This window comes from Glycine max, chromosome 16, assembly GCF_000004515.6.
Source record: "Glycine max cultivar Williams 82 chromosome 16, Glycine_max_v4.0, whole genome shotgun sequence".
Lineage (NCBI taxonomy): Eukaryota > Viridiplantae > Streptophyta > Magnoliopsida > Fabales > Fabaceae > Glycine > Glycine max.
Window position 1 is genome coordinate 38,087,383 of NC_038252.2, and position 23,635 is coordinate 38,111,017.

The 23,635-nt window shown below is 33.1% G+C and overlaps 1 protein-coding gene, 1 long non-coding RNA gene and 1 pseudogene across 3 annotated transcripts in view; all 3 read left to right on the plus strand.

Moving 5' to 3' along the window:
• Positions 1 to 980: 980 nt before the first annotated feature.
• On the plus strand, positions 981 to 12,198 carry LOC100795582 (uncharacterized). 2 transcript variants are annotated; one of them, XM_003548293.5, is made up of 15 exons: positions 981 to 1,339; positions 1,425 to 1,552; positions 1,696 to 1,828; positions 5,512 to 5,668; positions 5,743 to 5,821; positions 6,384 to 6,424; positions 6,535 to 6,651; positions 7,651 to 7,731; positions 9,105 to 9,167; positions 9,238 to 9,289; positions 9,992 to 10,066; positions 10,162 to 10,209; positions 11,413 to 11,448; positions 11,539 to 11,613; positions 12,024 to 12,198. In XM_003548293.5, the coding sequence occupies exons 1-15, from the start codon at positions 1,180 to 1,182 to the stop codon at positions 12,081 to 12,083; spliced, it is 1,305 nt and encodes a 434-aa protein (XP_003548341.1). In that variant the 5' UTR covers positions 981 to 1,179; the 3' UTR covers positions 12,084 to 12,198. The 2 variants fall into 2 exon arrangements, with proteins under 2 accessions (XP_003548341.1, XP_006599750.1); XM_006599687.4 differs by having other exon boundaries at positions 1,002 to 1,339; positions 6,535 to 6,573.
• Positions 12,199 to 18,353: 6,155 nt separating this feature from the next.
• Positions 18,354 to 22,640, plus strand: LOC102668071 (uncharacterized; annotated as a pseudogene).
• Positions 22,641 to 23,208: 568 nt separating this feature from the next.
• LOC121172681 (uncharacterized) overlaps positions 23,209 to 23,635 on the plus strand; it is an 897-nt gene continuing 470 nt past the window's right edge. Inside the window, exons 1-3 of the long non-coding RNA XR_005889006.1 lie at positions 23,209 to 23,279; positions 23,363 to 23,481; positions 23,578 to 23,635. The exon at positions 23,578 to 23,635 is cut by the window's right edge and continues 470 nt beyond it. This is a non-coding gene — a long non-coding RNA (uncharacterized lncRNA). The remainder of the gene's footprint in view (positions 23,280 to 23,362; positions 23,482 to 23,577) is intronic.

The following is a 23,635-nucleotide window of genomic DNA, read 5'->3' on the forward strand; positions in this document are numbered from 1 at the left end:
TCTAGTTATTTATAATTAAGCTTATGTTGTTTTCTTTTTTCTGCATGTATATTGATTTTATTTTGGTGAAGAGTCACATAACTTTGAATTTTTTTTCACAATCCCTCATATTTTCAACATATATCCAAATCTCATTATTTCATAAATCACATGATTTTAGATAAAAAAAAAAGTATCTCATGATTTGAACCTTTACTTAATAAGTCATGAGTTTCCCTCACTTAATAAGTCATGAGTTTCCCTCATCTTAAATATTGTGGTAGATAAAGTTAATTTGAACCAACTAATCATTAGAACAAACCTGTATAGCTTACACATGTAATCTCAGCACCATTGACTGGATTATAAAAGTAACATATTTGATAAGATCTTGTATCACATATATACTTTTCATGAGAGCTTTAAGAGTCAAGCCCTTAACTCCAAGAAGTGATCACATTTCACTCCCATATAGGTAGACTTTATCAGAAGTGTCCCATAATAAACACTTCAACACATGCATGTTATAAACTCATTAAATTATAATAATGTACTTTTACCATTGAATTCAAGACTTGATGCTACTCAAGTGTGAGCCAGGTCTCCATTAACGCCAATTAATTAGATATGGTCTTAAGTGTCATTCCAATAATATTTTACACACCATATCCCTTGTGAATTTTTTTGTTAAAAGATCTACAAGATTTTGTTCTGCTCTTACAAATACTATAGATATTATTTCATTTCCAATTAGATTCTTCACATAGTTAATAGTTTATTTTTATTTTAAAATTAATTTTTAAATTTTTTATCAATGAGTTATTTATCATAATGATATATACATTTAAAAATATTTATTTACTTCAAACTAATTATAATACTATAATTAAACATATTTATTTTATACAACATAAAACAAAACATTAAAATACTATTCTTCGTATTAACCTTGTAATTTCATTAGACTTAGACGGGAAGGAGATGAAATATTAAAATAATTAATAGAAAGATAAACATTGGTAAAACGGGATTTGTTGTGATGGGCAAGCCGTTGACAGTTGTTGTTCTATACTGCCGCCGACTTAGACCTGACCTTGGCTTGGAGTAAACAGAATAGAAGAGAATATTCCAAAGCAAAAGAAGAGAAGAGAGGTTGATTGATCCGATCCGGTTCCGGTTCCGATTCCGATTCCGATCCCGATGGCTTCTACAGAGGGTCTAGTGCCCATAACTAGGGCCTTTCTGGCCTCTTATTACGACAAACACCCTTTTACTCCTCTTTCTGCTCATGTCTCCACGCTTTCTTCTCAGATTCGTTCAATGGCTAATGATTTTCTCACTCAGCATCCTCCTATCCAAGGTTGGTTCCTTTCTTCTTCTTCTTCTTCTTTGCCTGCATTTACTTCGCTGCCCTTGTGTCTGAATCGTTCTTTTCTTTTTGTTAGGAGAGAGCATCTTAATAAATGAAGCTGACCAGCAACCTCCGCACAAAATGGATGAGAACATGTGGAAGAATCGAGAGTACATTGAAGAAACAATTTTTTTACTTCAGAGTTCTAATTGGCCAGAGGCGGTAATGTATATCTTTTAAATTCATTTTCCTTGTCTTTAACTGACTTTGATTGTAACTCATGAATACATACAGTATATGATAACTTCATGATTTCCCTTCAATTGTAAAACGATTTAAAGTAAAAACACATTTTATGGATGCAGCTGAAGCAGCAGTCCACAGCTGACAGTGTTGAATTTGCCATTACGCTTGGGAAACTGAAAGATAAACTTCATATTACATTGAAGGCTTTGGAATCTTTCCAAACTAAAAATGCTGAACATGTATTTAACACAGGTACCACCTTGCCTTTGACTCGAATGCTTGCTTTCAATAGTTAACAAGCTTCTGATTTCCTGAGTATCAATTTCAATTTGTTGTGGTAAAATTCGTTTTGCTTTCTTGTATTTGGTTTCTGTTTCTACACATAGTTATTTTATATTATTTGTCTTGGTGGAAATCATAAAGCAAACCCTAAGTCTATAGAATGTGTGTTAGAAACTACATAATATAAACCTGTTCCACTATGCAAGATGCGTTGATTCATTGTAACTTTGGAAATGAAGTTAGAATTTTGATTCATTGTAAATTAAATTAGAATTATTAGCCTAATTATTCTTTCTTGTAAGTTGCATCTTGTGTTTTTTTAAAATTTTTTTTCCTATGTGATTATTCTGTATATGTATTCCCAAGGTTGAGTGTGTTTTTCACTCGTGCAATTTCACTCTAAGTATTCTCTCAAATAATCACATGTTCTTTCCTTCCTTAAAATCTTAAGTATGTGTATACAGGAAAATAAGGAGAGACATGGGAAATTTATGGTAGGTTTAAAAAGTGTGAATAAAATGTGTCAGACTTGTAGAGTGGCTTCTAGAAAGAGAAATGTAAAAGACTAAACCTATTTGGAAAAGCAATTTCCTCTTTAAGCTGGCTGGAGATTGTTTTATAACATGTTTTTTTAGTTTTTTCTATAGTTACTGTCTAGACAAGTATTGAACTGTATGTAAAACTCTCTGCTTTTACCTATGTTGAATTACAGGGTATTTGGTGTTGGGAGAAGAAGATAAAAAGAATGAAACACAAATTATACTAATCATAATCCTAAACAAGGAAGCAAAACATATATAAATAAGGAAATATGATATTTAATACTAGGAGATAATGCAGAAAGAGGGAAACTAATCCTAGAGGATAATCTAATATATAATGAGATTTTCTTATATTCTAACACTCCCCCTCCAGCTAAAAGTTTACGAAACTGTAACCTTATTACAAATAAGTTCTTTAAATAAATGACATCAAACTATACAATTTGAGACTGTGTAACGGAGGAACTAGGATGCTTCGAGTATTGCAGGGCCAGCTGACCAAGCTTATGTCTTTGGGAAAACCGCAAGAACAGGCTGATATCTTTGGGAAAACCGTGTGGTTGACTCATACCTCCGGTGAAGTTGCTAGGCTAGACTGATTTATCTGGGAAAGCAATGTCGCTGGCTCATGTCTCTAGGAAAGTCGTTGGTCTAGGTTATATCTAATCTCACAGTGCATGACTTGAACCAAAGAAGGCGGATCTTAGTAGTTGAGGTTATAAATCACCAAGAAGAGAGATAAAATGAAACAAATAGTGATGTAAAACACTGGAAAAAGTCATGTGTCTTTTAATCGAGGTGGATCGCCCTACTAAGTACCCCCATTTTATTCCACTTAGTCATCCCTTCATTGTACTTGCTATTGCAGCAATTTTAATTTGAGAGTGTTTATTTACATGGATTTCCAGCTAGCACGGTGATTGGCAGATACAATGTTTTTCTAAGCCACTTTTGCACCGAATTATTCAAGAAAGCAGCAATCAAACTCAACTTCAGTTCTGCCTACAACCTGCAGTCTGATGGGCAATGGAGATGATTAACAAATGTTTGGAGACCTAGTTCAAGTGTTTAATAGGGCACAAGCCTAGACAATATCCTCACTGGTTAAGCTAGGCAAGGTTTTGCTACAATATCAAATACCACAGCTCCAATGTATTTGTTATAATACCAAATACAGTCTGACACCCTGCATGGCTGGAATCCTCTACCCTTGCTTTAGGGAACTACAGTTCCATCCTATGTGGAGCAAGTCAACCAAATGACACCAGAAAGTTGTGTTATTAGCAGTTGCAAGCTACTCTTGTGAAGGCCTGAAATTGCTTGAAGGCTCAAGCTGATAAAGTCCATTTGGCGCTGCATTATCAAGTTGGACATTGGGTCTTTCTCAAACTCCAACTATGTAGACTACTAGTGCTAGCCAAAAAAACATGAGAAACTGAATCCATGATTCGATGCCCTATTTCAGGTGGTGAGAAGGGTGAGATAGGCTGCCTATAAGCTTCAACTGCCTGCTAATTGCTCTGTCCATCTTATATTTCATGTTTCATTGCTCAAATGAGCCATCTCATCCCAAGTGACACTATAACCTCTACCTCATGCGGTCTTGCTTCATACTAGGATTTGGAACTAAAGCTGCAATCAACGAATAGGCTTGCTGTTAGGGACCGTCCCCATATCAGTGTTGTTAAATAGCGGCCATGGCCTGGGTATATGGCGGAATTTTGTCCTTTTGCCATTGATAACACTGCCCCATATATATATATATATATATATTTTGGGGGGTTGATTAAAAAAACTTACATTCAAATAAAATACAATTGAAAGAACTTCTATATAACAGTACGAGCATAATTATAAAATATTACAAACAATACAACAGTAGTTTGCATTTTGCAATTCACATGTTTTGGTGTATGCGAAAAAAAAAACTCTGTGCGAGGGACGTTTCTCTCACAACAGACATTATTTCGCAAATCCCAACAGTGGAAATGTGCAAAAATGAGTTCCGAACCTGTTGTTCAAATTTCACGATGATGCAACGGTTAACGAGTCCGGGATCGTAGTTTTATTAGGATATGTTTGAGTGAGTGTATGTGGGAAAAAGAGAAGATTTTGGGAGAGGGAAAAGGGAAAACAAATTTGAGAGGAAGAGAGAGTGTAAAGACGTGTCCTAAATGTAAAAATTAACCTAATATGCCTCTATTTATAGTTAGGGTACTTTCAACCTATTATTTACTCTAATTTAGTTTATTTTATAAAAAGAAACTCTATTTTATTCTTTATCAAATGAAGAAATGAAACATCTTTTTTTTTTCATTTCCTAAAAAAGCACATATTTATTTTATTTACCTTATAAACATTATTTAAATTAATAAAATCATTTCTCCTTATTTATTTAATTACTAAAATCTCATTATTTTTCTAAAACTCTATTTATTTTTAAGTAAAATCATTTTTAATTTATTTTACAAAAAACGGGGTGTTACAGTATGAGATTGGCTTCTCTGCTGTCCCTGTACTGCCCCTTCAAAGCGATACCATTTTCATGATTTCCATGGAGTGGGTTCACGATTAAATATTAACACAACTGTTATGCGACGTCGTTTTGAATAAGCAGCACATGGACAGCTGGAATGTGACAGCAGAACTCTGGTGAACATGGACAGCTGGAATGTGACAGCAGAACTCTGGTGAACATTATCCAGGATAGGGTAATTACCCTATCTATCATGGGTTATTTTCGTGGGTATCTATTGGGTCCATTATCCATTGCCATCTCTACCTGGACTTCAAGAACTCTGGTGAACATCCAGGAATCTTTAGCAAAATTTCAACATAGGGACAAGGTGATTTTTTTTTGGAGGGTACTGTAGACCCCCGATTAGAAAAATAAAAAATGTATATCATTAACCTTATTTATACTGATCTAAAATCATAATCCAAACACAATAAGGAAACAAATGATAATAAGGAAATATGGCAACCAATCCTAGGAGATAATATGGAAACTAATCTTAAGATATTTTAATATATAAGTGAGATACTATTGTATATTGTTCATATATTCTAATGTACCTCTTTTATCTTTAACTCAACAAAATTTATATGCAGTTATGACATATTTGCCTCAAGATTTTCGAGGAACACTAATTAGACAACAACGGGAACGCTCAGAGAGGAATAAACAAGCAGAGGTTGACACTTTGGTAAATTCTGGTGGTAGCATACATGATCGATATGCTTTGCTGTGGAAACAGCAAATGGACAGGTGAGGCTCAACCCTTGTATGGTTGGTTTTGCATGAATTAATAAGATATATATTAAACAACTTTCTGGTCACAGGAGAAGGCAATTAGCTCAGCTTGGTTCTGCAACAGGAGTCTATAAAACACTTGTGAAGTACCTTGTTGGGGTTCCTCAGGTATTGCTATCTTAAATTGTTAACACATGGCTGTGCTGGCCTATTATTCTTTTTCCTGTTTTGCATCTATTCTTTCACACTGTCTACTTGTGCAACTTGTTTTAGCTTATACATTTTAGGTTTAATTACCCATTTGGTCCCTATAGTTGTAACAACATCCCCTTTTAGTTCCTATATTTGCAATCACCTTTTTTCTCCTTGATGTCTAAAGTTGCCTAACACCATTCGAGATGAAAGTGGATTAAATGAGCCACACCACATTCTTTTCAAACAACGTTAGTCAACGCTTGATAGCAAGAACCAAAAGGATAAAAAATTACAATTATATGGACTAAAAGGGAAAGTTGTTAAAATTATAGGGAACAAATGTGTAATTTCAATGTTTCCAAATGAGGCTAGCTCCATTTTTCAGGTTTTTCTGATCATCTTGATTTGTGACTGATATCATCATCTTTACTTTTCTGATCAATTTGTTTGTATTTGAACTAAATTCTATGTATTTGGCTTTGGAATAGTACTTGTCATCTTTACTCATTCTAAGACATATTTCTGTGAGTTGTAGGTATTGCTTGATTTTACTCGGCAGATAAATGACGACGATGGGTACAAAAATTACTGTTTTTCAATGTTGTTCGAGTTTTCTTTCTTCATATTTGCATATGATGATGATGATGATAATAATAATAATAACAACAACTCTTATCTTCTGGTAGGCCAATGGAGGAACAGCGTCATCGCTATGGACCACCCTTGTACAGCCTCACCTCAATGATTCTTTCTATTCAACTCTTCCTTTCATTATCATGGGCACGATATGATGCTAACAATTTGTGAGATACTCTGCATCTGTGGTAGTTTAATACTTTAATTGTGGGGTTTTATGATTGATTTTGCTAAATTACTATTATTTCTATGAATATTGAGGACCAGCAATTATGTAAAGTCTAATGTATTGGAATAGGACATGACTCACCGGGATCCTCTTCTGTCTTTAGCTTGGAAATGACTGTCGAATCATGAAATTTTTTATTTTTCCAATCTGAGTTTTATTTAATAGTAAGTAACTTGGATATAATCAATTGGTTAATGGAAAAAAGAACTTTTCTACTGATGATCATCTTTTCTATAACAGACATATGTCTGCTACAACTTCAAACATCATGGGGTTTTCTACTCGCTGGCTTGGATTTTTGCTATTCTTAGGAATATGATGATTTTTTTTTTTGCTCAGCAGGAATATGATGAATTAAAAATATTTCTAATATCATTAATTTATTCAATGTAACAAGCACCACCCATTTTTTTAACCTGAATCGTGTGCATATCATGGAACTGAGAACAAGGGTCGTCTTGTTGAGATGTTCCTTGTTTTCTTTTATTTGGCGCTTCGGTTAAGTGATGTTTTAGAACTCATTTGAGCTAGAAGGTTATTTTAGGAAATAACTTGTTTACAGTTCCTCAAGTGTTGTTTACACGTTCTCCAATCAAAATTGGAGTTTCACCAAGGTAATTTGCATAATCCTTTAATGCAAATTTTTATCTTGCAAATTGCCAAGTTAAAACTCCAATTTTGATGGGAGAATTGCACAAACAGCACCTATGGAACCTTATATAAGTTTTGCCCATCATTTTATCATGATACAGAATTGGACATCTTGCTTCCATTTGGTGTCAGCTCACAAGCTGTTTATGGGACTTGTTCTATTTTTTAGAGAGATTGAGAGGCTTTTTAATTTCCTTCCATGGAAGATGTGGTGTTTTGGTAGTCTTTTAGAACATGGAGGATTTTTGTAACACTTTATCTTCTCTCTCTGGGTATAATTTGATAGAAAAATGGAACAAATCACCGTCTTGGAACAAGCTGTTGATGTCTATACCATGGAGTTGGAAAGGTTTTTGACATTTATCAGGTACGATAATGCTCATCTTGATGTTTCTCATGCTTTTAACTTTTGGGTAATAATTGTTAATAATTTTAAATTGTTTTATTACACTACATTGGTTTTCATGCAGAATTCATGGAAATTATCTACAACTTATCATTATTTATGTATTGATATTTTGAGACAATGGCTTTCCAAATACAACTGGTTAGGTGTTCCGTAAATTTTATTTTAGAAATTTCACACACTCAAATATAGAGGTTTGTACTCGTAAAATCAAAATGACTCTTACACCATTCATGACTTTTTAATAACCCTATGTTGGATGATAAGTTTCTATCATACAGATCCTGTTTACAAAATCTTAGATTAATACAGACCCCTAGATCAAACTAGGCTCTGATACCACATTAGAATTTAGGAAATTGTTTCTAATACAGACCCCTAGATCACACTATGGTATTTATACTTACATGAATGGGGTGTAGTGATAAAGGCTAATAAAGTCCTAATGATATGTTACATATGATTAAAACTAATTACACACGTAATACACGTGTTACATATGCTATATTTAACAGATAAAATAAGAATCCTTAATTTAATATTCTATTCTAACACTCCATTCATGCTGGAGTGTATTTATCTCATGCACCAACTGTTACCACTTACCATATGATTGACCTGAGGATGTCTAAGGGACTTGACAATATCTATCAACTGATCATTAGTTTCTCTGGCTGAACTTTTCTGATGCAAATTAATAGTTAATCTCAATGATCTTTAACCTTCCATTGAAGATTGGATTTTAGGCTACAAGTAGAGCTGCTCCATTATGTGTTATGAGCTTGAAGATTGGATTCACTGTTTTTTGTTAGACTTAAGAGAATTGCACACCTAAACTGGGTATTTTTTTCTTTTTTTGATCAGCATAAACTGGGTAGTTTTGTTTAGATATTATCTGGATTAAAGTATTAAACCAGAAAAAGGTCACAGACCTGCCAATACTAATTACTCACTTAATACAGAAACTTCCGTGCCCTATACATATAGAACACAACGCAATAGCCAATAACTATCATACAAATAACTGTCTAAACAGACAAACACTAATGATTCAGATCCATAACTTCTTAGATAAACTTCCTAAAGACACATCACATAACCGTCCTATCATGTTCAACTTTCTGAACAACTGTCTTAGCTGTATGTGTTCATATGTTCCATTTTTTTTATATTTTGCTTTGCAACTGCCTCCCCCTATCAACCTAAGGTTTTAGGTTGAACTTGTATGTTAGACTTTAGAGTTTCCAACATGAAATCTGTTACTGTTCTCACTTCTGCAAGATTTCTAATTCTTGTTGACGAACCTGCTAGGTTTTGTGTTTTTTTTTTATCAGTGAGGTCTTTGCAAATGCACCTTTCTTTATTTCAGCAGAGGTTGCTGGTGCATTGGAAGCAAGGTAAATAATAAATCTTACTTTTTTGTATGATTTTCTCTAATTTCAAGTTTTTGAAGTTGGTTCATTTCAGGAAAAATGATGACTACAAAGAGATAAATGTTCCAGCTGGGAAAACTTATGAGGTATACGTACAAGGCTTGTGAAATTTATTAACTTGTCTTTTTTTATTATGATATTAGCAAGTTACGGTTATGACCATAGTTGTCAATCTCAAATAGTAGCCCAAAAGATTCTAGTGGGATAGTGAGATGACCTCTATGTTGAATTTTATGTATACAAAAGTAATTTATACTGCACACATACAACTGCTAAAACAAACTATATTGAAGGCATTTTTCTCATTGATCATCAAAAGCCAAAGTGACATAGTCCAGGCACACATTATCCATAAGATACAATTAACAAACCAATAGCATAGGGATGTGAATTGCAAAATGCAAACTACACAAAAGGAAAGAGATCAACATTGGAGGTCTTGAAGCAGAACAGAGAAGAGCACAAACCTGCAGAAACAGATTAGACGTGGGAGAGTCTATAGGCTTAAGTACCACTCAATGTGGGACGACTCCTAACAGCATTAGTAGAACTACTAGCATGATTGGCAAATAATTGTTGTCAATTTATTTAATTTATAAATTATTTCTTTGCACACTTTATAAACTTTTTTGTCTTTTTGTAATTTGTGCATGATTTAGTGCTACCGTTATCTCATTTGGGATTTTCTACTGAATGAATCTATGACTCTTTTATTTGTTATTACTCAAGAAAATGTTTGTGCTGTTTTATGATGTTAATATGATAGAAGTTTTTCTATCCTACTTCAGGTTTTACTCTCTGTTGATGCTGTAAACTCATACATTGCGTGGGATTTTTCATTGGTACAAGGCAAGATAAATATGGTATTATTGCTGTGCTGCTGCACCTTGATTTCAAAATGTTATGATATTTTCCATTGGCGTCCCTTTGTAGTGATCTCTCTTTTATTATTTGTCAGGATATTGGATTTAGTTTGGAGTTTGTAAGTCCTACTGGGGAAAAAACTGTAAGTTTGAATGACATTTCTCTTTTGTTCTCTGTATCATATCCTCAATTGATTTCTCCAGAAGCATTTCTGATGTTATTCTTCATCAGCCATTCTCATCTTCAATTTCTTAGGCCCTCACCTAGTTCATTTTCACCCAATGTTGTTAAATGGCGGTTATAGCACCACAATGACAGTATTGTGTGGCATTTTGCAAGCTCTTCACCATTCACAATCTGCAATATTGTGTTTTATGGCATCGTCCGCCATTTCCAATATGTTGCCCACTATGGCCACCCCCTACAATTTATTTGAGTATTTAAGGTTATTTAAAGAGCAGTAACATGCACTGTTCAATTTCTTTGCCTTTTCATATATTTTTAGTTTGTTTTTACTTTGTCCTTCCATTTAACAACACTCTCTTCTCTCATTGCCCCACTGCCAAGAGCATCCACCTCTAAGCTTCGGTGACCTTCTCCAACCACCACCAACTGCAATGGCTGGAGCCCTAGAGATCACCACTAACAGTTTTTTCCCCCTTTTTTTTTCTTCCTTTCATCCCTTTTTTTTCCTCACCATTCTTCGTCTACTTCATGTTCTTCAACTGAGTCTTTTTTTTTTTATTCTTGTTTTCAGTTTGCCTTCTTCACCTGGGTCTTTCCCTCTTTTTCTGATTCTTGTTTTCAGTTTGTCTTCACTTGGATCATTCACTCTTTTTCTATGTTTTCAGTTCATCTTCTCTGTTTTTTTTTTTAAATTATATTCTATTTTTTTAATTCTTCTCTGTTTTCAATTCTTAGTCTCTGTTTTCAATTCATCTTCTCCGTTTTCTCTGCATTATAGATATTTTTTCTTTTTCTGAATTCTAATATTTTTACTGTGTTTGCATTTCTTTTTATGATTTTGTTGTTGCTTTGAACTCTTGAACTAAATAAAATTGATGTTGTTAATAGTTTATGACAATGTTCTTATGAGACTTGTGATATTTAGACTTTAGTCTATGGTTCTTGACGCATTTTGTTTGTATTTTTATTTTATTTTATTTATATCTGATTTTTTTAGTATTTATACATATATATTATTTTTATTTTGTCTGCCATGCCATCAGCCATTAGCTGTCATCCGCCATTCATAATGTTTTGTTGTGTTTTGTTCCCTTTCACGATGTTTGTTTTGCTGTTTCTAATTTTTATGGTGGCTGATTCATTATGACACCTAACACAGCTGATGTTACCTTACGGCCGTTATGAGTCTGACCAAGTGAGTTTGTCATGTTTGTTGCAGCTTAATTATTTAACTAGGCATTTGATATTTATATACTCATCTTAGTTTTTATGCCTAAAATGTTAGGGGAACTTCTGCACGTTAATGGCTGGAAGCTATAAACTGATCTGGGACAACACATATTCAACGTTTTTCAAAAAGGTAATGTATATAGGCATGTTGACGAATTCAGTGAGATGCAAACTATCACATGATTAGATACTGATCAAATTGCATAGGAAATCTGAAATCTGATTAGATACTACCATGTGTTCCTGGGGGGATATGAGTCATCACTAAAACATGATCTGTTCATTGTTATCGTGCGGTGGTTCTCCTTTGGTCATCACTATCATATTATTTGCTCATTGTTTTATTGCGGGATTGGTTTATTTTTTTGTTGCTACGCATTGGCCTGGCTTCACATATGTTTTTCAATTTCATTTTTTCTTGTTAGTGTTGGGGTTCCTTTACTTATTTCTTCCTATGACAGTATTTGTTGCTCATGGACTGGGCATGTACTGAAAATGGTACAATTATCTGATGTGTTACTTATCATATATGGACTGTAGGTGCTAAGGTACAAGATAGATTGTATACCTCCCGTCACCGAGTCAGTGCAGTCTGACTGAAGCAAGTATATGCTAGTCATTTGTTCATTTTAATCTTATTAAAAACAAATGTTCCAATTACTCATGTCAAGATTGATACACATTTATTTGTGAAGAGGAAAGGAACTGGGAAAAATTAATCTTTTATATAAAAATGTTATTGTTATACATTTAATGTGTGGCTGTTGGTTGTATCCTGTAGCAAGCTGTGATTGTGCTACAATGGGCCCAATAAACATGTATATTCTACATTCCTACTGGTAAAATAATCGCAACGAAAAACCAGTTGATAGGTGAGGATCAAGTGGTCGTGGTTTCAAGTTCCCGCTGTAAATTAGAATTCAGATAGAATTGTTGTTCACATCCTTTTACTCTCTATACCCTCATTTTAATGCTGAGTTTTTTTAAAAACCCTCATTTTTTTGGGTCTTTTTTTATATTTTCAAAATAATCCTATTTCGTCTCACCCTCACTAATTTTACACTACAAAAGCTAATTGTAATTTATTATTTTATGCATTATGAAGACTAATTTAACCATAGTTATAAGGGTTGAAATTATAGTTTTTTTGATTTTGTGCTTCTATTTTGAGGTGTCATTTCATGAAACTGGTGCACGAAATATTTTTTTTTGGATTCTTTGACGACCAAACCATAGAAAAAGCGAGTCACAAATATCATTAATGTGTTCGATATAATTTTAAAAAAATGTAGTACATGGGTACTTAAACATAGTTGCAAGGGTTCAAATCATAATTTTTTTGATTTTGTGCTTCTGTTTTAAGGTGTTATTCCATGTAACAGGTGCATGATATAATTTTTTTTGGATTCTAAGACAATCAAATCATAGAAAAAGTGAGTCACAAATATCATTAATGTGTTCGACATAATTTTAAAAAATGCAGAACATGGGTACTTAACTATAGTTATAAGGGTTCAAATCATATTTTTATTTTATTTTGTGCTTCTATTTTAAGGTGTTACTCCATGGAACTGATGCACAATATAATTTTTTTTGAATTCTATGACATTCAAACCATAGAAAAAGTGAATCACAAATATCATTAATGTGTTTGACATAATTTTAAAAAAATGTAGAACATGGTACTTAACCATAGTTGCAAAACCATAGTTGCAAGGGTTCAAATCATAATTTTTTATGATTTTGTGCTTCTATTTTGAGGTGTTATTCCACGGAACTGGTGCACGATATTTTTTTTTTTGGATTCTTTGACGCTCAAGCCATAGAAAAAGCGAGTCACAAATATGATTAATGTGTTCGACATAAATTTTAAAAAATGCAAAACATGAGTACTTAACCATAGTTGCAAGGGTTCAAATTATAGTTTTTTTTTTTTTTATTTTGTGCTTCTATTTTGAGTTGTCATTCCATGGAATTGGTGCACGATATAATTTTTTTTGGCTTCTTTAACGACCAAATCATAGAAAAAGCAAGTCACAAATATCATTAATGTGTTCGATATAATTTTAAAAAATGTAGAACATGGGTAATTAACCATAGTTGCAAGTATTCAAATCATAGTTTTTTTTTTTTATTTTGTGCTTCTGTTTTAAAGTGTTATTCCATGTAACTGGTGCACGATATAATTTTTTTTGGATTCGAAGACAATCAAATCATAGAAAAAGTGAGTCACAAATATCATTAATGACTTTGACATAATTTCAAAAAATGCAGAACATGGGTACTTAACTATAGTTACAAGGGTTCAAATCATAGTTTTTTTTATTTTGTGCTTCTATTTTGAGGTGTTACTCCATGGAACTTGTGCACGATATTTTTTTTTTTGGATTCTATGACATTCAAACCATAGAAAAAGTGAGTGACAAATATCATTAATGTGTTTCCCATAATTTTAAGAAAATGTAGAACATGGGTACTTAACCATAGTTGCAAGGGTTCAAATCATAGTTTTTTATTTTTTTTATTTTGTGCTTCTATTTTGAGGTGTTATTCAATGGAATTGGTGCACGATATATATATTTTTGGATTCTTTGACGTTCAAACCATTGAAAAAGCGAGTCACATATATCATTTATCTGTTCGACATAATTTTTAAAAAATGTAGAACATGGGTACTTAACCATAGTTGCAAGGGTTCAAATTATAGTTTTTTTGATTTTGTGCTTCTATTTTGAGTTGTCATTCCATGGAACTCGTGCACGATATAATTTTTTTTGGATTCTTTGACGACCAAACCATAGAAAAAGCGAGTCACAAATATCATTAATGTGTTCGATATAATTTTAAAAAAATGTAGATCATGGGTACTTAACCATAGTTGCAAGGGTTCAAATCATAGTTTTTTTTATTTTGTGCTTATATTTTAAGATGTTATTCTATGTAACTGGTGCACGATATTTTTTTTTTTTTTGGATTCTATGACGTTCAAATTATAGAAAAAGTGAGTCACAAATATCATTAATGTGTTCGACATAATTTTAAAAAAATGTAGAACATAAGTACTTAACCATAGTTACAAGGGTTCAAATCATAGTTTTTTTTATTTTGTGTTTCTATTTTGAGGTGTTACTCCATGGAGCTGGTGCACGATATAATTTTTTTTTGGATTCTTTGACGTTCAAACCATAGAAAAAGCGAGTCACAAATATCATTAATGTGTTCGACATAATTTTAAAAAAATGTAGAACATGGGTACTTAACTATAGTTGCAAAGGTTCAAATCATAATTGTTTTGATTGTGCATCTATTTTAAGTTGTTATTCCGTGTAACTGGTGCACGATATAATTTTTTTTTGGATTCTATGACATTTTTTATAAAAAAAGTGAGTCACAAATATCATTAATGTGTTCGACATAATTTTTGAAAAATATAGAACATGGGTACTTAACCATACTTACAAGGGTTCAAATCATAGTTTTTTTTATTGTGTTTCTATTTTGAGGTGCTATTCCATGGAACTGGTGCACAATATAATTTTTTTTGGATTCTAAGAAAATCAAATCATAGATAAAGTGAGTCACAAATACCATTATTGTGTTCAACATAATTTTTAAAAATTGCAAAACATGGGTACTTAACCATAGTTGCAAGGGTTCAAGTTATTGTTTTTTTGATTTTCTGTTTCTATTTTTAGGTGTCATTCCATTTAACTGGTGCACGATATAATTTTTTTTGGATTCTTTGACCTTCAAACCATAGACAAAGCAAGTCAGGAATATCACTAATGTGTTCGACATAATTTTAAAAAAATGCAGAACATGGGTACTTCACCATAGTTGTAAGGGTTCAAATCATAGTATTGTTGATTTTGTGTTTCTATTTGGTGGTGTTATTCCATGGAACTGGTGTACGATATAATTTTTTTTGGATTCTTTGACGTTCAGACCATAGAAAAAGCGAGCCACAAATATCATTAATGTGTTCGACATAGTTGTAAGAAAATGTAGAACATGGATACTTAACCATAGTTGCAAGGGTTCAAATCATAATTTTTTTGATTTTGTGCTTCTATTTTATGGTGTTATTCCATGTAACTGGTGCACGATATAATTTTTTTTGGATTCTATGATGTTCAAATTATAGAAAAAGTGAGTCACAAATATCATTAATGTGTTCGACATAATTATAAAAAAATGTAGAACATGGGTACTTAACCATATTTACAAGGTTTCAAATCAGTTTTTTTTATTGTGTTTCTATTTTGAGGTGTTATTCCATGGAACTGGTGCACAATATATTTTTTTTTGGATTCTGAGAAAATCAAATCATAGAAAAAGTGAGTCACAAATACCATTATTGTGTTCAACATAATTTTTAAAAATTGCAGAACATGGGTACTTAACCATAGTTGCAAGGGTTCAAGTTATAGTTTTTTTGATTTTGTGCTTCTATTTTTAGGTGTCATTCCATGGAACTGGTGCATGATATAATTTTTTTTGGATTCTTTGACCTTTAAACCATAGAAAAAGCGAGTCAGAAATATCACTAATGTGTTCGACATAATTTTTAAAAAATGCAGAACATGAGTACTTAACCGTAGTTGTAAGGGTTCAAATCATAGTATTGTTGATTTTGTGCTTCTATTTGGTGGTGTTATTCCATGGAACTGGTGCACGATATAATTTTTTTTGGATTCTATGACGTTCAAACCATAGAAAAAGAAAGTCAAAAATATCGTTAATGTGCTCAACATAATTTTAAAAAAATGCTGAACATGGGTACTTAACCATAGTTGCAAGGTTTCAAATCATAGTTTTTTATGATTGAGGCACAAATATCATTAATGTGTTCGACGTAATTTTTAAAAAATGCAGAACATGGGTACTCAACCATAGTTGCAAGGGTTCAAATCATAGTTTTTTTTTTTTTATATTGTGCTTCTATTTTGAGGTGTTACTCCATGGAACTGGTGCACAATATAATTTGTTTTTGCATTCTATGACATTCAAATCATAGAAAAAGTGAGTCACAAATATCATTAATTTGTTTGACATAATTTGTAAAAAATTCAGAACATGGGTACTTAACCATAATTGCAAGGGTTCAAATCAAATTTTTTTTGATTTTGTGCTTCTATTTTGAGGTGTTATTCCATGAAACTGGTGCACGATATATTTTTTTTTGAATTTTTTGACGTTCAAATACCCCTAAACCCTAGATAGTCAAGTAACTCGCATGACTCTAGCATCCCTAAATCCCAATTAGGCAAATACCCATTTTTCCTACTTTGTTAAGTAACCCCAAATCCTAATTTGCCAAATACCCCCAAACCTTAATTACTCTAGTACCCATAAACCTTAATTTGTCAAAGAGCCTTAAACCCCAACTAGTCAAGAAAACCTAAACCATGATCTCTTAAATACCGCTAAACCCTAATTAGTCATGTAACCTTAAATCTTAATTTGTAAAATAACCCTAAACCATAATTGGTCAAGTAACACTAAACCCTAATTAGTCAAGTATTCATAACCCTAATTAGTTAAACATGCATAAACCCCGTTTGTCCAAGTAACCCATGAATCCTATATTTTCAAATACCAATAAACCCTGATTAATCAAGTAACTTGGAAACATTTATTCAACTTGGTAATTGCCTCATTGACAAGTAAATTTACATGATTATTTTATTTTGTTTTAATTCAATGGTCTATTGAAAGTTTCCAAAAATTTAAAATTTTAAAAAATATAAATTACTAATAAAATAACAAAACTCAAGCTTTAAAGTAAAAGTGAATGTTTTGTAAACCAGTAACTTAGGTGCCTAATCGTATTCAGAAACCTTATTTCTCGGCTCAATTTAGGGTTTATGGTTTAAGGTTTGGGGTTTGGGGTTTGAGGTTTGTGGTTTAGGGTTTAGGGTTTAGGGTTTAGGAATCCGTTTCAACTTCAAAAGAGTTAGTTCGGTATGTATCATTGTGGAATAGCCAACCCAAAAAATGCTATAGTGGGATGAACCATGTTTTAATGTTATTTATAATAAATATTTTGCTATTAGTTTTATATATTAATTAAATATTAGGATTTGGAAAACTTTAACAGATTTTACAATGTTTTAGAATATATTTTATGATAAAAAGATTTAAACATTTATTAAAATAGGAAAGATATCACATCATTTAAATAATTTTTATTTGATACTAAACAATAATTAGAAAATATCTCTATAAATTCGATTAGAAAATAAAACTTGATTATAGTGCATCTAAATTTGAATTTTGAGTAAAAGAGGTAAGAAAGTTATATGAATAAGGGTTTAATAGTTAAAATTGACAGTCCAAAAAGTAATTTTAAAACTGACGGTCCAAGTCCAAATAAAATTTGTGTTGGAAATAAAACACTAGAGTGAAAATAGCCAAAAAACAAAGATGATGTCATTTAGAGTTAGAATTGTGAATTGGGTATCTCTCTTTTCTAACCCACTAACAGTGAGCGCAGCCATAAGAGCAAACAGTCAATAGAAGCTGCAGAACTGCATTAGAGCATGATTTGCCCACTCTGGCCATCATTTTGGCTGTGAAAAACATCGTTCCAGCCACAATGGCCAGGTGGGATATGATGATGCTTGGAGGAGAAGTAGGGTGCCATGTGTGACGCTCGGACACAATAGCACCAATATTGTGCTCAATTAACTACCATGCTAGGTAATAAATTAAAAAAATCTTGCTTCTATGTTTTTTATGATATATCACAGTCCTAGTAATTGTGGTCCTTATGAAATTATGATAACGAATAAGACTTAATATATATTTGTTTTTTGATAGAGCAGTTCCCTTAGCTTATGCTTATGTCCATAAGGCCCATGATATTGATACTTGTTTGATCTTGGCACCCTCACCTTTATTTTTTTGATAAAAATGTCTTTAACAGAAACTATTATATAAAATTAAACAACGAAATTTATGGAAACTAATTTTACCAAAAGCTAACGAAGTAGAGGGTGAGAAGAAGAAGAAAATGTATGTTAGACATGGGCCTGTCCATATGGGTTATATTTTCAGCCCACATCCCACAGCAGCCCAACTCAGCTGACGCAATTATCAAACAACCTAACCCGGTTTACCAATTACAACCCCGAGTGCTAGCATCCCAAGTTTTAGAATCAATCAAACAAACCTCAGTACCAAGAACCCTATGCCTTGACAAACCCTAACGTCGATTTAAATCGTTTGTTCGCACTTCAATCTCCAAGTCATAAATACACTCTTCTCTCCCCATTCACTCGCATTGGCTTTTGGTAGTTGAAGTCTTTCATTGTTGTCAAATTCAGATCAGGTTTTCCTTTTTCCCTCTCTTTTTATCTTATCGATTTTGGTTCATGCCATGCCTCTGTAACTTTCTTTCTTTGTTTCTTTCTTTGTTTGTTTGTTTCTTGCTTTCTTCGTGTAATCCCTGCAGCAAGAATTTTGTTTCTGTACTTTATAAACCACCCATTAAAACTTGCAAGTCATCTGTACAAGTAATTAAAGCGGGTCAATTGATATATCTTGGGAATAACTTTTGACATATTATTAAATTTTCTCTGGTGCATCTACTGTGAACACCTTAAAAATTGACAATGTATTTGAGATTGTGCTAAGCACTACATTTTAGCCAAATGCGCCATACATGTTTAGCAAACTTCTTCCTCATTCATGTTGGTTTTTTCTTTCTCTTTTAAAGTTGAGTTTGTGTATTATTGTATAAGCACTTAGATATCATATAATATATTTTTATAATTGAAGAAATCAGTTTAAACTATTTTCACATAAGATATAAGTTGTTTTCATCATTTATCCTAGAATGCTTATTGAAATAAGGTGAAAACAACTTATGGACATATCATAAGCTATTTTCATAAGTTTTTGCAAACACTTACAGAAGGGCAAATGATCCCAAGTAAACTTGAAATAAGCTCTTCTAAGCATACCTTAATTTGTTCATTGCTTAGGAATGTGAATGCGTGGTTCCAGCTTGAATATATTTAAAATGCTGAGAAATGTGATTATTTTAGTAGGGATCAGGTGCCAAATCCAAGTTCTCATATCTATAGATTCTATACATATGATTGTTGAAACCACATTGAAACTCATCAAATTTGCTTCTAAAATAGTCAAGCTAATAGAAATGATTAAATACGTGTATGGGCATACATGTAGTTATCTATTTGCTTTTATTAGTACCTGTTCAACTTTTTATCACAAGGATAAAACTTAAAAAAAAAAGAACTCATAACTCTCATAGTTATTAGTACTGGCTTATAGTGGTGCTATCATGATGGAGCAGTTGAGAGCATGTCTCAACTGCTTTCAAAAGCTAGTTGTATTTAATGTAAGTTTGTGGCTGGCTAAATTGGCATCTAAATTGCAGCATCACATCCTGGATAGATGAAATGACTGCTATGCTCTAGATATTGAAAAATTTGAAATATCTTCTTTGCCCATCCCTGATTGTACGTTATTTACTCGTTAAAAGGATTTTTGGTGTCCTATACCCATCCATGCAGTGAGGCATTTTAGGATTAGCAGCCTCTGTTGTTTATTACACAAACTCATCACACATTGTGAGCCATAGGAATTTCAAGCCTACTCTTCTCATAAACACAAGGAAATTGCATAGCCCACCCCCTGCTACAGCATATTGCCACTACTTCACCCTTGTTTTTTGCATCGTGAAGCCGCATATGCCTGTTTCTCACTCTCTGCACTTTGCTCTCTCAAGTTTCCAGCAGCCAAACACCTGTTCATGCTTTGTTGGTCTCTGTACCCTCTGCATTTTCCTGTCTCTCAGCCTCTCTTTCATCCTTTTCCAACCAAGCCCAACACTGTTTCTCCAGTTTTGATTTGAGTACTTTAGTTTTGAGCATGTTATATAGAAACTATTTGCTTTGGTGTAGCAGCTGCTTTGCTGTACCATTATAGCATATAGGGGTTAGGTACTGCACTATAATGTGGGGTTATTTAACTACTTTGACTACATGACCAAGGTATTTAGCTTTTACATCCAAAACAACACTAGTTTTGACAACAGGAAATAAAAATCTGTGTGCTATTTTTAGAGGTTATTGAGATTTGGAATTTTAGTACCTTTGTGAATGCTGCTGGTAGTGGTTGATAGGTTGCAACTAGCAAGCTTGAGTCATCCTTAAGTTCAACTTTGCAAGGCTGATAATAGTTGTATTGATTTAGTGGTTCCAGTTTTCAAAATTAAGTTGAAGGTTTATAATTTGTAGTTTCTAAAGTAAGCATTAGAAATTAGAAAAAAACTGTCTTTATCTGTTTTAATCCCAGTTGTTGTAGTTGAATAAATTGGTTAAACTGTTGTATATGTCTTTGCAGTTCCCATTTTTGCATTTAGGTGATAAAGAATTTATTCATTTGAGTTGCACAGCTTTACCAGTACCAACAGTCCAACACCATCAGGCCCTACTAACCTGGAAGGTGTGCATTTGTTCTTTTTATTATTGTTGTTGGAGACAAGTGATTTGGTTATCTCCATTTTTTGGTTAGTTAGGAAATGTGGGAATCTGTGAATTAGGGATTGAGAAATGTTTTATGATAGTTTTGGTTTGCCTGTTATGTTTCCTAAAGACAAATGATACTATTTAACCAATCAGATAGGAGCCTTGCTAAAGTATATTTCATTTACAATATCTCTATATGCCCCATGTAGTTCCTTTTTGGACTATGGTGGTGTAAATTCTATTCTGATTGGATCGTCCAATTAGGCCCAGGGTTCTATTTACGCTTTACAGCATAATTTGTGTCTATACAATGCAAAGTTGTAAACTAATTTTATTTTATTTTTTTGGTTTTGCTTAGTTCTTTACCATGGTTACTGATGGAACCAAAAAGCCTCAAGTTTCAGTACCTACACCACCACCACCACCTTGGAAAATCAATTTGCAGAAATATGCTGAATCCCGTGCTCTCGAACTCCATAGTCTTCAATCTATCATAAAAAATAGAGTAAACAGTGATTATAGGTCTCAAAAGAACAAGAGAAGAAGGAAAACTGTGTTTGATAACCAAATTTCAAGAAAATGGTGCAGAAGAAAGGGGCAAAAACTGGGAATAATTGATAAAGCCCTTGCCAAATCAGGTTTGGAGGAGAATCACCAAAAGAAGCTTCCTCGGTGTGTTCATCGGAGATATGAACTAAAGAAAAACCCAGAGAATGGTTTTTGCACTTCTGGGGATGTAACCAAGAGGCTGAGAACTCATGTTTGGCATGCAAAGTGGTTTGCTATGACCAAGCTTTGGGGTTACCACCTTCCTTTGTGTCTTCAATGAAGATAGGTCTTTTAGGGTAAAATTAAAAGCTTATGAAAGAGTCTATGGGGGAAGTTGAAGCAACAAGCATGTGAATGTTTTAACATTCCCTTGGAAACACTAACAAGGATTGTGCATGTGCTTACGCAGAGGAAAAGGTTCGAGGGCGCTCTTGAAAAAGGCTCAAACAAGGGGTGCTTGTACATGATGCAAGCTATTATACTGCCCTCCAATTGGAGGGTCCAGAGGTAGTTTATTTTAGTTTTAGTTTTAGCTTTTTTGTTGGAATTTTCTTCTTTTTCATTGTTATACATCTGAGTCTAAAAGACACACTAAACTGATGTTCTGATTCAAACATATTGAAATGCATGTATCAAATAATTATTGTGGGCTCTCAGTCCGAAAAAGTAGTGGTTTAATTTTATTTGTTTTATTTAAGGCTCTCTTGTATACAGGATTCATTAATGTCTGTATTAAGAATGGTGCTGGAACCCCATCCGGCAACAACACCACATCCTGGAAATCATGATGACTCTGTTCTTTACAGTGTAACCTATGGAAGAGCAATGGTAGATGTCCTGTTGCTGACTCCAGTAACTGCTTGGTTGGTTTGGTTAAACTAAACTAATTTTTCTTTCTTGACAGCTGCATCAATGTGGAGCACCGGTTTCTTAGCCAATTGCTCCTGTAACCTACATGTAGCAACCAAGTTCCCAACAAAATATGAGTACAGAGCTAGATGGAAGAAATCGTTGTACTTAGTTTGGACAACATGACATTGGTAATGATTCAAACAAACATGGTGTGGAGTTAAGTGAAAAATCAGGCAAAATGAAGCACAGTTCTTCATTTAGACGCTTATGGGTGTGGATAAATTCTTCTGCCTTTGAAGAAGGATACGAGAATCTACAAATTTCCTGCCAGAAAGAGGTTCACTTTCTTCTTTAGATTCTTCTATGGACCTAACTGCTGTTAAACCAACCCTAACTGATTATACATCTACTCTAACTACTTTGGCTTATTTTTGTTTATTTTTCTGTCATGGCCTTCATGAGTCTATCAATATGTATACTTGCTAAACATAAAAACAGGGAGAAATTTGTGAAACCAATTCTCCCATAGGTTAATGTTACAAGTAATCTCACTTTACTGTTGCATTGTCTTTCATTGTGTATTTGAAAGACTTTCATGTCAGTGTCATATTTCATTATAACAATGAGCATGATTGGATGGTGGGATCTAATATGGATTTATATCTGAGCTGACAGTGTAAAGATTCAGATGATCATAGGTCCATCTGTCTCACTAGCTTGTTATTATTTCTTCAAAGATGTAACTTACTATGAAATGTTTTTTGTCTGAAATCACAATTAATATTAATCCTGGTAGAAAACTGCTTAAATGTTAAGGTTGAGAAAATGTTATTTTTCAGATAAATATTCTTGTCAGATGAATCGTCACTAATTTGGTTGGTGTTGCTTGGCCAAGGTTTTTAATTTCCCTGCTGAAGTTGAAGAATAGAACTATAAGCTATATATACACTCTCTCAATATATGCTTTGTTTTATTCAGATGGAGAAGAGGGTCATCTCAATTAATTGCTTTTCCCTTGAGGGTCAACTTGCAAAATTAGAATTAATTGGATTAGGGACATTTCAACTTCTTCAAAAAGTATTGCATGCTGTTGGAAGGTTTGTTATTTAAATTAGACAAAACATTTCCGCTTTTTTTTAAACATTAATGATCTGAAATGGCATATTTTTCTTCATGGCATTACAATATTTCAGAGAATTATAGGCAATTGAAGAAACTTGTGCCTATCGAAGAAAAGTCTGTTTCTCAGAT